Source organism: Rana temporaria, chromosome 6, assembly GCF_905171775.1.
Source record: "Rana temporaria chromosome 6, aRanTem1.1, whole genome shotgun sequence".
Taxonomy (NCBI): domain Eukaryota; kingdom Metazoa; phylum Chordata; class Amphibia; order Anura; family Ranidae; genus Rana; species Rana temporaria.
In genome coordinates this window covers 98,086,469-98,100,366 of record NC_053494.1, presented here as the reverse complement: position 1 = coordinate 98,100,366, position 13,898 = coordinate 98,086,469, and the positions used below count along the sequence as shown (strand labels likewise).

At 45.4% G+C, this 13,898-nt stretch overlaps 1 protein-coding gene across 3 annotated transcripts in view; it reads left to right on the top strand.

Annotated features, from left to right (window-relative positions):
- The first annotated feature begins 2,425 nt into the window (after positions 1–2,425).
- Positions 2,426–13,898, top strand: part of DHRS7B (dehydrogenase/reductase 7B) — a 100,153-nt gene continuing 88,680 nt past the window's right edge. The window contains exon 1 of one of the 3 annotated variants that reach the window (XM_040357047.1): positions 2,426–2,746. In XM_040357047.1, the coding sequence (XP_040212981.1) occupies positions 2,727–2,746 (20 nt within the window). In that variant the 5' untranslated portion in view covers positions 2,426–2,726. Of the gene's footprint in view, positions 2,747–8,612; positions 8,668–13,898 lie in introns of those variants that run through there. The other 2 variants (XM_040357045.1, XM_040357046.1) reach the window with 2 other exon arrangements.

Here is a 13,898-nt window from a genome sequence, read left to right as displayed (position 1 = left end):
TTCTTCTTCTGGTGCACACCCAACATTTTTTTTTGGCGTCGTCTTCCGGATCCTGATGGTGGAATATGGTCCAGAAAATGGCGCTCATGTAGTCTGCTGACACTGTGAGTTGTCACAGAAATGCAGGAACCGCATTATAATTTCGTATCGGGACCTGGACATGGCCGATGAAAAAATTGGCATATGGTGGATGGGTTTGGTCGACCAATACCTATGCATTTCATTTTTTTTGTAAACATGTTAAGCGTTAGGCCTAAAAATAATCTAAGCTCCACCACTGTTAGGGGTCTCCATTCAAAAGGGCGGGCATAGCTGGAGCTGGGGTTGTTTTCAATAAATTGTTGGGCAAAAAGATTGGTTTGGTCCACGATGCCTTGAAACAATTCGTCCGGTTCATAAAATTTTTTTTTTTTGGAAAAACCTGCAGTGTTGATCTGCACACCTAGCTGTGCTGTTAAAGGGGGGATCGTGTCTGACCCTGAGGTAGAAGGCAGCCACAATGGGTTTGCCAAGCCACCTGGAAGCTGGGTTTGGGCCCTAACTCTTTGGCGTGCACTTGCACTGGGCCTTTCCTCCTGGGGTCTAGCAGCGCTTGTACTGGGCCTCTCCTCCTGGGGTCTAGCAGCACTTGTACTGGGCCTCTCCTCCTGGGGTCTACCGCCGTTGGCACTGCTGGTAGCTGCCTGGTGTTCAGACCATCTTCTTTTTGGACGGACTGCGTCCTCCTCTAATTCGGATCCTGATGTGCTGCCTTCGGGGGGCTCATATTCCGAACCGGAATCAGAACTGAGCGGTGAGAGCTCCCCGTTGCTCTCATCGGTCAGACTGAGTATTTGGTATGCTTCTTTTGGGGTGTACACCTTTCTGGACATAGTGGCTGTATGTACTCTGGTGGCGGGTACTCTGGTGAGGTGGCGGGTACTGTGATGGACAGGTACTCTGATGGAAAGGTACTCCTGATGGACTGGTAGCGGGTACTCTGGTGAGGTGACGGGTACTCCTGATGGACTGGTGGCGGGTACTAAGGTGACAGGTACTCCTGATGACAGGTACTCTTTTTTTAGGGAGGAAATCTGGGCACAGTAGTACATGTAGTGTGTAACTCACTTGCTGATAGCCTCCTCATACTGGATCGGTGTGTGAAGAGGAGAACTCAGCAACAGAGGTTACACAGAGGTTTGTTTACATTTAGTGACCGGCTGTGATTAGACACAGCCGGTCACGTGGTAAAGAGACAATTTATTTGGCTCTTTACCCTGATCGGGGCTGGGCTGTATCCAAGGGAAAAGTCTCAGCCCCGATCAGCGCGCACGGGCACCGTGCACGCCGCTGCACAGCTCTGCATTATCAAACCGGTAAGTTATACTGGAATCATCCCCCATCGGGGATCCGGTGTATCCCGAGTAGGGTTGCCACCTCATCCCTTTAAAACCGAACAAATATGAATTACACAGGTTCTGAGGCTAATTTAATGCAGGTAAGGCACCAAATTAGTCTAATTACCACCTTAATTAGCCACATATGTGTTCGGTTTTAAAGGGATGAGGTGGAAACCCTAATCCCGAGGGACATACCGGATCCCCGATCGACGCACGCTCCGTGCACACTGCTGCTGCAGCTCTGCATATGAGAGCCGATCAGCTGCACGGGAAGCTCTGCTGCTACTTCATTACCCCCATCGGGGAACGGCTGTGTCCCTAGGGACACAACAGATCCCCGATTGCCGCTCTGCGGGGCCCGCAGTAGCGGCGAAAAGCCGAGGACCTCATATGACGTCCACCCAGGATGGGAGATCCCATCTGTGGACGTCATTTGACGATGGCTGGGTAATGAAGTGGCTAAATATCTAACATGTTCTGCCTAGTCCTCTCCTATGAACAGGAACATAACCCATATGTCAAGACTTGAGAAGGCTGTGTCCGTCCATGGTCGAAAAGAGAAAACTGGATGATAATGCAGGTTTTCATCAGCTCAATTATTAGTCAAAAAGGTACCTGACCAATAGAAAAAGTGGTTACTAAACATACATACCAGGCTTACTATTTCTAATATATGGGCAATACACTTTAGAAAAGTGACAAATAATGCATAGGCGATGGAACATGGCTGAATCACGGTATGTTAAGTGATTAGATCCAATTGTTAGATCTTCAAAAGAAGAGTTAACAAGAAGAGTTAACAAGAAGGTCATCGTTGGAATATCTAGGTTTACAATACTCCATATTCAGTTAGCTGCCTAATTCCTAAACAAAACATACGCACTACCTAAGTCTACCAGTAGAGGGAGAGAAAGAATCAGCTTTGGAGACCAACTTCACACACACTTTATATAGAGAACACAGAGACACATACGGTAACTCTCCAATAAAACACTAGTGGCAGCAGAGAGCATCTCTGATCAGTAGGATGACAGGAAATACGTCAGTTTCAAATTGCACCATAGAAACGCCAAACACCATACCACCGCCGTGTTCGGTGCTCTAACGTTGCTACACAGAGCCTGCAATGACTAACACAAGGAAAAATATCACCGAGCACCAAGCTGCTTCATTCATCTTAACACCCAAAACTCCCGCCGGTTATTAACCGACGTTACGTGCTTACGTCGTGTGACGTCACCCGCTGCTTGTACTGCTCTTTGGAAGCTGGTTGAAGGTCTATTCTGTATGGCTTTTTAGCGCTCTCAGCTTGACTGGTCGTTAGGTTGCTGCGCTGTCAGTGTATGAATGGTACTTGCAGTAGTCAGGTAAGCCATTACCGTGCAGAAAATAGCGCTTTACTACATTGCTGAAACATTCAACTCACTGATGTCCTGCTTCACTGTAAAGTATCATGCTATATTGCCATTACTGACGGTGAGAGACCACACATTGTGGTAGGATCACTTATTCTAACATTTTACACATGGTGTACATTCTGTATCTGTACCAGGAACTTAGACGATGCAAGTGAGATGGCATATGAGAGACTTTAGTGGCACGAGGATATAGTCATCTTATTATTGATCCTATTGCAGCCACTTGATGCGTTTTCACAGAGGTGTGGGGAGCTGCCCTGAATCCGTGTTGCCAACCTTTCAGAATGACATTTATGGACACGACACCCAAAATTTACTGGCACAGCCAAGTTTTTACTGACATTAAAAAATAACAGTTTTAAAGGGGTTGTAAAGTCTTGTTTTTTTTAACCACTTCATTACTGGGCACTTAAACCCCCTTCGTGCCCAGACCAGCTTTCATCGCTGACGCATTTTGAATGACAATTGCGCGGTCATACAACACTGTACCCAAATTTTATTTTTATCCCACAAATAGAGCTTTCTTTTGGTGGTATTTGATCATCTCTGCGATTTTTATTTTTTGCGCTATAAACAAAAAAAGAAAATTTTGAGGAAAAAAAAAACACTATTTTTTACTTGTTATAATAATATCCCAATTTTTTAAAATATTTTTTTTCCTCAGTTTAGGCTGATACGTATTCTTCTACATATTTTTGTTAAACAAAATCGCAATAAGTGTATATTGATTGGTTTGCGCAAAAGTTATAGCGCCTACAAAATAGGGGATAGATTTATGATTTGTTTTCTTTTTTTTTTTTTACTAGTAATGGCGGCGATCAGCGATTTTTATCGGTACTGCGACATTATGGCGGACACATCGGACACTTTTAAAACCATTTTGGGACCATTGTCATTTTTACAGCGATCAGTGATATAAAAATGCACTGATTACTGTGAAAATGACAGTGAAGGGGTTAACCCCTGCAGCGCCACCTAGTGGTTAAGTGTTCCCTAGGAAGTGATTCTTACTGTTAGGGGGCGTGGCTACACATGACATGTCACTGATGACCGTTCCCGGGGAACGGTCATCAGTGACAGTGTCTCTAGGCAGAATGTTTACAAAGGCATTCCCCTGTTCTGCCCCTGCCAACCATAATCGCGGGAAACCCCGGGAACATCGAGTTCCCGGGACCCGTGGCCGCACTCGTGAGGCACACGGCGGGCACGCTCCCACAGCTGTGCGCGCACGCCCGCTGGGCAGCAGATTTAAAGGGACGGACCTGTACGCCAATCTGCCTGCCCGTGCCATTCTGTCTACGTAAATAGGCGGTCGGCACGCGGTTAAATACCACCAAAAGAAAGCCCTATTTGTGTGAAAAACAAAGATACAAATTTAATTTAAGTACAGTATTGCATGACCGCGCAACATTACGAAGGGAGTAAGACCTTGCCAGAGGTCAAGTGGTTAAAATAGTCATGAAAGGCAAAATGTGTGTGTGTGTGTGTGTGTGTGTGTGTGTGTGTCAGGGAGCAAAGTTCTGCATACCTTGGATGTAGTTGGTGCTATCAGGTGTTTTCCTGAAGTCAGGCATCGGTAGTTTAAGTTTGTAAGGTTTTGACAGGTACCCATTTTTACTCCTGGCTCAGTTTGCCCTGGCAAAGTGAGCAGGAAATTTGGCCTCCTCCTTCCCCCCCCGCAGCTGGCCCATTGAGTAAGAGCAGCGCGATTTGCGCATTCGCAGTAGGAAACCAGCTGTGAAGCTGCAAGGTTTTACTGCTTGTTACCCTTAGCCAAAATGGTGGCAGCAGTACCCGAGAGCCGAGTTTCAAGAATCTGCTTGGGTGAGGACACCAGTGAGTGCCTGGATAGGCAAGTACCCTAATAGTAAAAGTCAGCAGCTACAGTATTTGTAGATGCTGCCTTTAAAAAGAACCTTAATTTTGGGACCATTTGCCATGTTGCCCTTGCTTCATATTCAGTATTTTGGGACATCCCTGTCCTGATGAATATGAATAAACTAGCTGCACGCGTGCCTCCCTTAGGCTTGATTTACATTTATGCATATTGCCTTTGAGCGTTTTTTGCAGTGCTTGCTGCATTTTTTGGACACGTGATTTTACCGCAATTTTTGCCGCATTTGTGTTTTTTATTTCTTTACACTGTATATAGTTGGTTGCTAAGGAGGGGGCTAGGAAGCCGGCCGTTGTGTCCTTAACAACTGATGAGTCATCAGCTGTCAGCGGGCTTCCCCACCGACAGCTGAATGTACCAAAAACAAAATGGCGTGGGGCCCCCAAAAATCCATACCATACCCGAGGATGCAGGTCAGGAAAGGGAGGGGACGGACAATCTCCCCCCCCATCCTGAACCATACTGCATGCCCTCAACATAAGAGGGTGGGTGCTCTGTGCCCCCCACCCCAAAGCACCTTGCCCCCATGTTGATGGGGGATAAGGACCTCTTCTGATAACCCTGGCCCGGTGGTTGTCGGTGGACTGTGGGGGGTTTATCGGAATCTGGAAGCCCCCTTTCACAAGGGGGGGCCCCCAGATCCAAGCCCCCCCATGTGAATGGGTATCAGGTACACCGTATCCATTCACCAAAAAAAAGTAATGTAGTGTGATAAAAGACAGACCGTTTTTGACAAGTCCTTGTCTTCTTCTCTGTTTCTTTCTTCTTCCAGTCTTCTCCTGGTCTTCTTTCTCCTGTCTTTTTTTCATCCAGTGTTCTTCCTCCGCCATCGATTACGCCGCCGGCCCTCCTCCGATGCTATGTCCCGCTGATCTGTCCACGCCGATGTCCATGTAATCCAGAGGTCCCGCCCCCTTGTGACGTCACCGCCGGGGCATGATGGGTCTGTGATGAATTGGGGGGCGGGGCCTCTGGATTATGTGATCTGATGGCCACACCCCACAGTTATCTAAGAAATGCTTGACACATCGGTGTGGACAGATCAGTGGGACGCAGCATCGGAGGAGGGTCATCGACAGGAGCGGCGGCGGAGGAAGAAGACTGGAGACAGTAGACTGGAAGCGGGAAAGAAGACATTTTTAATTTAGGACTCGTCAAAAATTGTCTATTGTCAAACTACATTTTTTTTTTTTTTTTTTGGTGAATGGTTAGGGGTGCCTGATACCCATTCACATGGGGGGGTGGGATCTGATTCCTATAAGCCCCCACACCCGCAGACCCTGACAACCACCAGGCAAGTGATGTCGGGAAGAGGCCCTTGTCCCCATCAACATGTTGAGGGCATGTGGCCTTGTATGGTTTGGGGGGGGGGGGTGGGGGCGCTCGCTCATCCCCTCCCTCTCCTGACCTTCTGGGCTGCATGCTCGGATAAGGGTCTGGATTTTGGGGGGGACCCCACACCATTTTTTTAATTTTATTTGGGGGGGCCCTCTGAATCCATACTAGAGCCAAGGACCTGGGGGTGACCCCATGCTGTGTTCATTAATTTATTTTCTTAGCCGGCAATTTTTTATTTTTACATTTAGCGGGGAAGCTGACTCATCGGCTGTTAAGAACGCGGCGGCCGACTTCACAGCATTCTCCTAAACCAGGGCTCGACAAATCCCAGTCGCCAGGTCGCCATGGCGACTAGAAATAGCGTCCTGGCGGCTTTCCTTGGAAGGTGGGCAACAAAAAAAATAAAACATTTTGTTTCATAGGACCGGCGCTCCGCGGACTAGGCCGAAGCCGCTGCCTCGCCTAAAACATCCTGCCCGCAGCTCGCCGCAATCCTGGGAAAAGGCCTTTCCCCAGGATCGCTGCGGGCAGGATGTTTTAGGTGAGGCCGCGGTTTCGGCCTAGTCCGCGGAGCGCCTTTTCCCCAGGATCGCGGCGGAAAAGGGGGAGGCCCCCACCTCCCCTGCTGCTCGATCGCGGGGGGCCCGTGATGTCCGATAATTGAGGCCGCGGCTTTGCGGCCTTATGAAGTCCCCAGCTCTTCCTTGTGTGAGCTGGCGCCATCTGGTGGTGGCCGTTGGTATTACAAGTTAAGCATTCAAAGTTAAACAGCAATTCTAATGTAATTTTTCACTATTTTCACTGCCATCGTCTTCCCTCTAATTAGAACCCCCAAACATTATATATATTTTTTTATCCTAACACCCTAGAGAATAAAATGGCGATCGTTGCAATACTTTCTGTCACGCCGTATTTGCGCAACGGTCTTACAAGCGCACTTTTTTGGGAAAAAATTACACTTTTTTTTAATTAAAAAATAAGACAACAGTAAAGTTATCCCCATTTTTTTTTTTTATATTCTGAAAGATAATGTTATGCTGAGTAAATTCATACCCAACATGTCACGCTTCAAAATTGCGTCCGCTCGTGGAATGCCGACAAACTTTTACCCTTTAAAATCTTCATAGGCGACGTTTAAAAAAAATCTACAGGTTGCATGTTTTGAGTTACAGAGGAGGTCTAGGGCTAGAATTATTGTTCTCGCTCTACCAATCGCGGCGATACCTCACATGTGTGGTTTGAACACCGTTTACATATGCGGGCGCTGCTCACGTATGTGTTCGCTTCTGCGCGCAAGCTCGTCGGGACGGGGTGCGTTTACTGGCTCCTAACTTTTTCAGCTGGCTCCTAGATTCCAAGCAAATTTGTCAAACCCTGTCCTAAACTACCAGCTATATACAGTGTTACACAAAAAAGCAAATTGCGGTAAAAACGTGGTGCTTGCATTTTGGATGCGGGTCCATTGAAGTCTATTACATGCAAAACGCTGCATTTTGCGGAAATAAAAGTCCCCGACCCTTTCCAAAAACACAGAGGCACAAAAAGGCATTGATGTGAACGTGTTCCATAGGAACCCATGTTAAAAAAAAATTGCATGCATTTCTGCAAAATGCATCAAAAAACGCATTAGTGTGAATGGAGCCTAACCCCCCAAAATTTGGATTGTCATGCTGTATGAGCCAAACCATCTGTGTGCATGAGCCCAAAATGAGGGGAAAAAATCGAAATCAAGTCATGCAAAATTTAAAAGTATCAATAGATCCTATTGTTACAAGTATTGGTCACATAACACATTTATTTGTTAGTCTACATAAGCCTGTAAACAGATGGCTCCGTGTGTATGTGCCTGTGTGTTTTTTCCCCCAACAAACTGGATACAGGTTTGCTTTACAGTAATTATGAACTGCTTTAAAGCGGATGTGCCACTAAAAAAATATATTAAAAGCCAGCAGCTACAAATACTGCAGCTGCTGACTTTTAATATAAGGACACTTACCTGTCCTGGAGTCCAGCGGTGATCGCAGCAGATGACGAGCCGATCGCTCGTCACCCTGCTGCTCCCCCCTCCATCCACGGTGAGGGAACCAGGAAGTGAAGCGCTCCGGCTTCACTGCCCGGTTCCCTACGGCGCATGCGCGAGTCGCGCTGCGCCCGCCGATTGGCTCCCGCTGTGTGCTGGGAGCCGAGTGTTCCCAGCATACAACGGGGGACGGACGGGAAGCGGAGAAAAAACCCGTCCTTTGCCCGTATCGTAGGGCCGGAAGTGGGTGCAGATACCTGTCTGTAGACAGGTATCTGCACCCCCCTCCCCCCTGAAAGGTGTCAAATGTGACACCGGAGGGGGGGAGAGTGCCGATCAGCGGGACTCCACTTTAGAGTGGAGATCCGCTTTAAATGCAGAATCAAAAACAACACAAGGCTCTAATATATATTTGTTTCTGTCCTTGACTGGAGATAATACCTGCAGTGGATTTTGATATACATTACAAGCATATCTGATGCTATCCCTGTTAGACTGACTTGAAGAACTTGGCTTTCTATGATTCTATTCTTGTACTGTCACATGAACCCACTTTGCCTGTGACATTATGAGAACAGAAGGCTGCTAGCCGCCACTAAGAGGAAACGTATTGACACTGTAAGTGTGTATGTGTTTGTTGCGTTTCACAATTGATGTTTTACTTCTTGTCCCATTTTATTATGAATTGCCTCTCCTACACTATATTTTAAACTTGTATTGTCCTTGGATACTTGTTCAGCTCTCACCTGTCCTTCTTTGGAAATGGAGTTGGGGATAATCTTTTGGCTCCAAAAATCCTTTTGTATCAGATAAAATCTGTTTAGATTGTACTATTCCACTACCCTAAATCTTCCTAGGTTTTAAGTGTGCTTTGAGTTTGCCTTGTAAATGACTATGCAGATTGTCGCATTACTAAATAATATAAGCTCTTATAAAAGGAAAGGTAGTGACATTGTTTATTGCAACCAGTTGAGTGTTGTGTAGAAATGCTTTTTCTGGCAACTCAGTGTTACACATTGTGACTCTTGTCTAATCTTCACAGAGCATTAGATCAATTCATAAATACTTATGAAAGCACACTTTTCCAAATTGTGTTTTGGGACAGCACCTGAGAGTGTAGCTCCTCCCACAATTCCCAGGAAACACTGCAGAATGACTTCTTTAAAGTGGAAGTAAACCCTCCAATTGTTTTCAGCCAAGGAATCTATCATCTTAGCCTCTGTTTAATCTACAACTGCCATTATGCTGCACATGTGATAAGTTATGACACCAGCCATTGGATAGTTTGACAGTTTGGTTGTGAGCACAACCAATGCGACAGTTACATTCCCGACATGTGACGGAAATGTAACCGTTTTTTTAAACGGTTTAATGGCTGGGTTTACTTCCACTTTAAAAGGGATCTGTTCTAGTGTTCCCTCTGACATGGTGGGAGGACTGCTCTGCAACAGTATAGTATTCATCCCATGCAGATGCTTTCCTGGGTTGTCTGCACTCCTCTTACCTTCCCCTTTTTTTTTTTTGTAGTGTAGTGTAAGATGCCTGACCTCCCAGCGTCTTCTCTGACAGGTAGGGGATGCTTCGAGGACCCTTCCCTTCTTTGGTGCTCGAAGTGCCTGTACTGCTTGAAAGTTTACCCTCATCCCATGGAATGCCCCATTTTTTTTTAGTTTTTTTATTTTCTTCCTGGGCCAACTGTTTTATTGCGGGAGCATTGCTGGCTTGCAGTTTTAGATCCATGGTTGAATGGCATCCATTCTGGGTAGGGCCTGGACTTCTAGGCAGTGGCGGTGCATCCATAAAGGGCGCAGGAGCGCCGCCCCCTCTCTCCTGTCACCCCTCTATCACCACAGATAGATTCATGCAATGCATAAATCTATCTATGGTTGCGCTGCCGCCCCCTATTCAGGTGTCCTTGTTGGGAGCTTGAATTACAGCAGCGGGGGTGTTTTTGGAAGCACCTGATTAGAGCTGTAGGCTCTAATGGGTGTCCTATTCGCAATGCTGTGCTTTTGCTGTTTACTGTTAGGAAAGTGATTTATTCGCTTTAATAAACACTGACCCGCCTCTCAGCCAATCAGGTGATCGGGTCTGGTTACCTGTCACCTGATTAGCTGAAGTGCAGGTGCTGTGATTGGATGCCTATCAGGCGTCCAATCATAGCAGAGGACGGGAGAAGACATTGAGGACTCTGAGCGTGGAGGACAGCGCCGTGACCCGAGACAGGTAAGTACCGGGCGGAGGATGCACACTGGTGGCGTTTGATGGGCCGCAGTGGCGGCGTTTGAGCACTGCTTGTAGGTGGGCATTGCTGCTATACAGTGCAAGCCACTGGAACACAGATGGGATTGATTGGGTACATGCTAGTGCCTCCGGTTTAAAGCTCCATGCAGCAGTGTCTGTGAGACCGAAACCCATTAAAGACCTCTTCTTCTCCCGCTGCGCCATTTGTTGTAACATGAGTGAACCGAAAGTACCAACAGGCACTTCACCAGTTATTCTCCCCAGATAAGTGGCATTGTTTGACTCTAGCTAACGGGGGTTTTTATGCTGTGTTATCTATTCTCAGTTAGCTTAGCGGTCAGGGGCCTGTCTGTGGCACAAGAATTATTGACGTTGTGTGTTTTCCTTGGTTGACTGTCATTTTCTAGTAGCAATGGTTCACTTGGTGTCCTTTTTTTTTTTTTTCTTTTTTTTTTTTTTTCTTTTTTTTTTTTTTTTCCACGTCAGACATAACCACAGCAAGAGACCTGCTCATGATTTTATTCATAATTCCGTCTCTATTTCAGGTATAGCATCATTTGTGGTGGTTTATTTTATTTTATTTTATTTTTTTGCTTGATTCTATATTTGTTATTCTGCTATTTGCATATTGCTTAATATTTTTTTTTATTTATTTATTTTTTTTTTTATTTATTATAAACATAGTTTCTTTCAGCCCTTTAACAATTTAAACGGGCTAAGGCGTTCCTCATATATACTCGGTCCAACATGCTATCATTACGTGATAACGTGGTGCAGCACCCCATCCTAGTCCCTTCCCTCCCCCCCCCCCCCCCCCCCCACTACCCTTCCCACCCCTCCCGGACCATCTCCCGACTCCACCTAGTATTTTGATTTCCTATAATGCTGCATTCTTATTCCTCTCTCATATTTTCTGCGTATTTCCGAGACTTTTTGAAATCAATCCATGTTTCCCAAATATCCTTATTTCCTGCCTGTTTCTTTTCGACACCGTATTTTACTTTCTCCCTCCTATAAGTACCCTCTACAGAGTCAAACCACTCCCATATTTGCGGGCTTACCGGGTTTCTCCATTTTAGGGGTATCAATCGTTTCGCGGAGTTCAACAAATGCGGAATTAGTGATCCCCTATATTCGTTCACTGGCGTTTCTCCCCCGTGAAAGAGGACTATCCAAGGGTTATTTTCCAATTCTTTTTTAGTTATCTCCTTTATCAAGGCCAAAACTTTTCCCCAGAACGTTTTGATTTTTACGCAGTCCCACCACAGGTGGGCCATCGTTCCTCTTGCCTCACATCCTCTCCAACATTCCTCTGACTCCCCTACTCCGAATTTGGCCATTTTATCTGGGGTAGTGTACCATCCTGTCAGACACTTGAAGTTCATCTCGGCGGTTTTTACATCAACCGCCGAAGTATGAGTCAAATTAAGGATTCTCCCTATTGTCGTCTTCCCCCTTGGAACTCCTAGGTCTCCCTCCCATTTCTGTATGTAGTTTAGCGTATCCGACTCGTCTATTTTCTGCAAATATTTATATACTTTGGAGATATTTCCTTTTGAGCTTTCGGTACTGCACATCTGTTCCAGTATAGTGTACTCCTCTCGTGACCTTAATGGGTGTGGGAGGCACTTAACGAATGACACCAACTGAAGGTATCTCCACTCGCTGAGTGCCTCCATTTCAATCCTGATTTCGTGTAGGGCCATAATTTTGCCCTCTAGTGTTATGTCTTTTAACTGTGTTCTATTTTTAATCCACTTACCACCTACCTCTTTAGTCCCAGGTGCAAAATATTCGTTTTCTTTCAAATCTATAAGGGGTGAGTTGAATTTAGTTTTTAATTGTTTGTGTAATCGATCCCATATCCTTAAAGCGTTATGTGTAATTGCGTGTGTTGACGTGTGTAGGGTTCTACAATGTGGGGGGTTCCAGATTAATCTCCCTAACTGTGCCCTCGCTAAAGTGCATTCAATACTTATCCACCTTTTATCCTGTGACTCTTTAGCCCATTCTATGACCCGTGTGAGGACCGAAGCGTTATAGTATAATCTAATGTCAGGTACAGCCAGGCCGCCTTTTTTCTTAGTTCGTTTTAGAGTTTGGGCAGAGACTCTGTGTTTTTTATTGTTCCATATGTATTTCATTAGAAGGGAGTTAATTATTTTGATATATGACGGGGGCAAATAAATTGGGACCATTTGGAATTTATACAAAATTTTGGGGATAAGTACCATTTTTACCACATTTATCCTCCCAAACCACGATATTGGTCTATTGTATATAGTTTTAATTTCTCTTTTAATCTCGTCGAGAAGGGGGATGAAGTTTATTCTATATATTTTTTTCAAAGTATTTGCCATTTTTATACCCAAATACTTTATCTCTCTTTGCCAGGAGAAATTGTATTTCTTCCGCAAATATAGTTCTTCATCTTTGTGGATATTAATATTCAAAATCTCCGTTTTTGTTGTATTCATTTTAAAGTTTGAGACCTCGCCATATTGTTTTAAGGTATCTATTAACTTCGGGAGAGTGACTCTTGGGCTGCTTATGTAAAATAATAAATCATCTGCAAAGGCCGACAGTTTATGCTCGTCTTCACCTACTTCTACCCCATAGATTTCTGGGTTTTGTCGGACCATTGCCAGGAGGGGTTCCAATGATAGGACAAAGAGGAGGGGGGATAGGGGGCATCCTTGCCTAGTCCCATTTTTCATCTCAAAAGGAGCGGATAAGGATCCGTTAATTTTGATCCTTGCACACGGGTGGAAATATAGGGTTTTGATTCTCCTTATCATCCCTGGACCTATTCCTATGGATTCTAGGGTTTGTATCAGGAATCCCCAGTCTACCCTGTCGAAAGCTTTCTCAGCATCGACCGACAGGAATAGACCGGGGGTCCCACTTTCTTTGATCTGCTCAAGGAGAAGGAGCGCCCTCACACCATTGTCTTTTCCCTCCCTCCCAGGTATAAAACCTACCTGGTCTGGGTGGACGATGGCTGTCATCGCTCCCTTCATTCTTTCCGCTAAAATTTTTGCATACAGTTTCGTATCTGCGTTCAGAAGTGAGATCGGTCGATAACCCGAGCAAGTCGTATTATCCTTTCCCTCTTTTTTGATCACTGTAATCGTTGCTGTTAAAGCCTCTCTACTCATTTCATAGTCAGTTCCAAGACCATTAAAGTATTGGCAGAGTCTGGGGATTAAGATGGTGCTGAACTTTTGTAGGTAGGCAGATGTAAAGCCATCTGGCCCGGGACTTTTCCCCTTAGGAGTGTTTTTTAAGGCCTCCCTTATTTCCTGTTCCGTTATTGGACCTTCCATCTCTTCTACCTCCTCTTCTTCTAATTTTGGGAGATTGGCTAGCTGTAGTATTTCCCTACTCTTATCCATTTTTTCGCGTGGGCACCTGATCTTTTGTTGGATATCGTAAAGTTCTTCATAGTAGCCCCGGAATACTTCTGCTATTTTATTTGTCGCATGTACTAAGTCACCATTCCTGTCTCTGATTTTTTCTATAAAATTCCTAGTTTTCTTTTTTCTTACCATTCTGGCCAAATTTTTACTAGGTTTGTTTCCCCAGACATATCTTTCTCTCTCTGT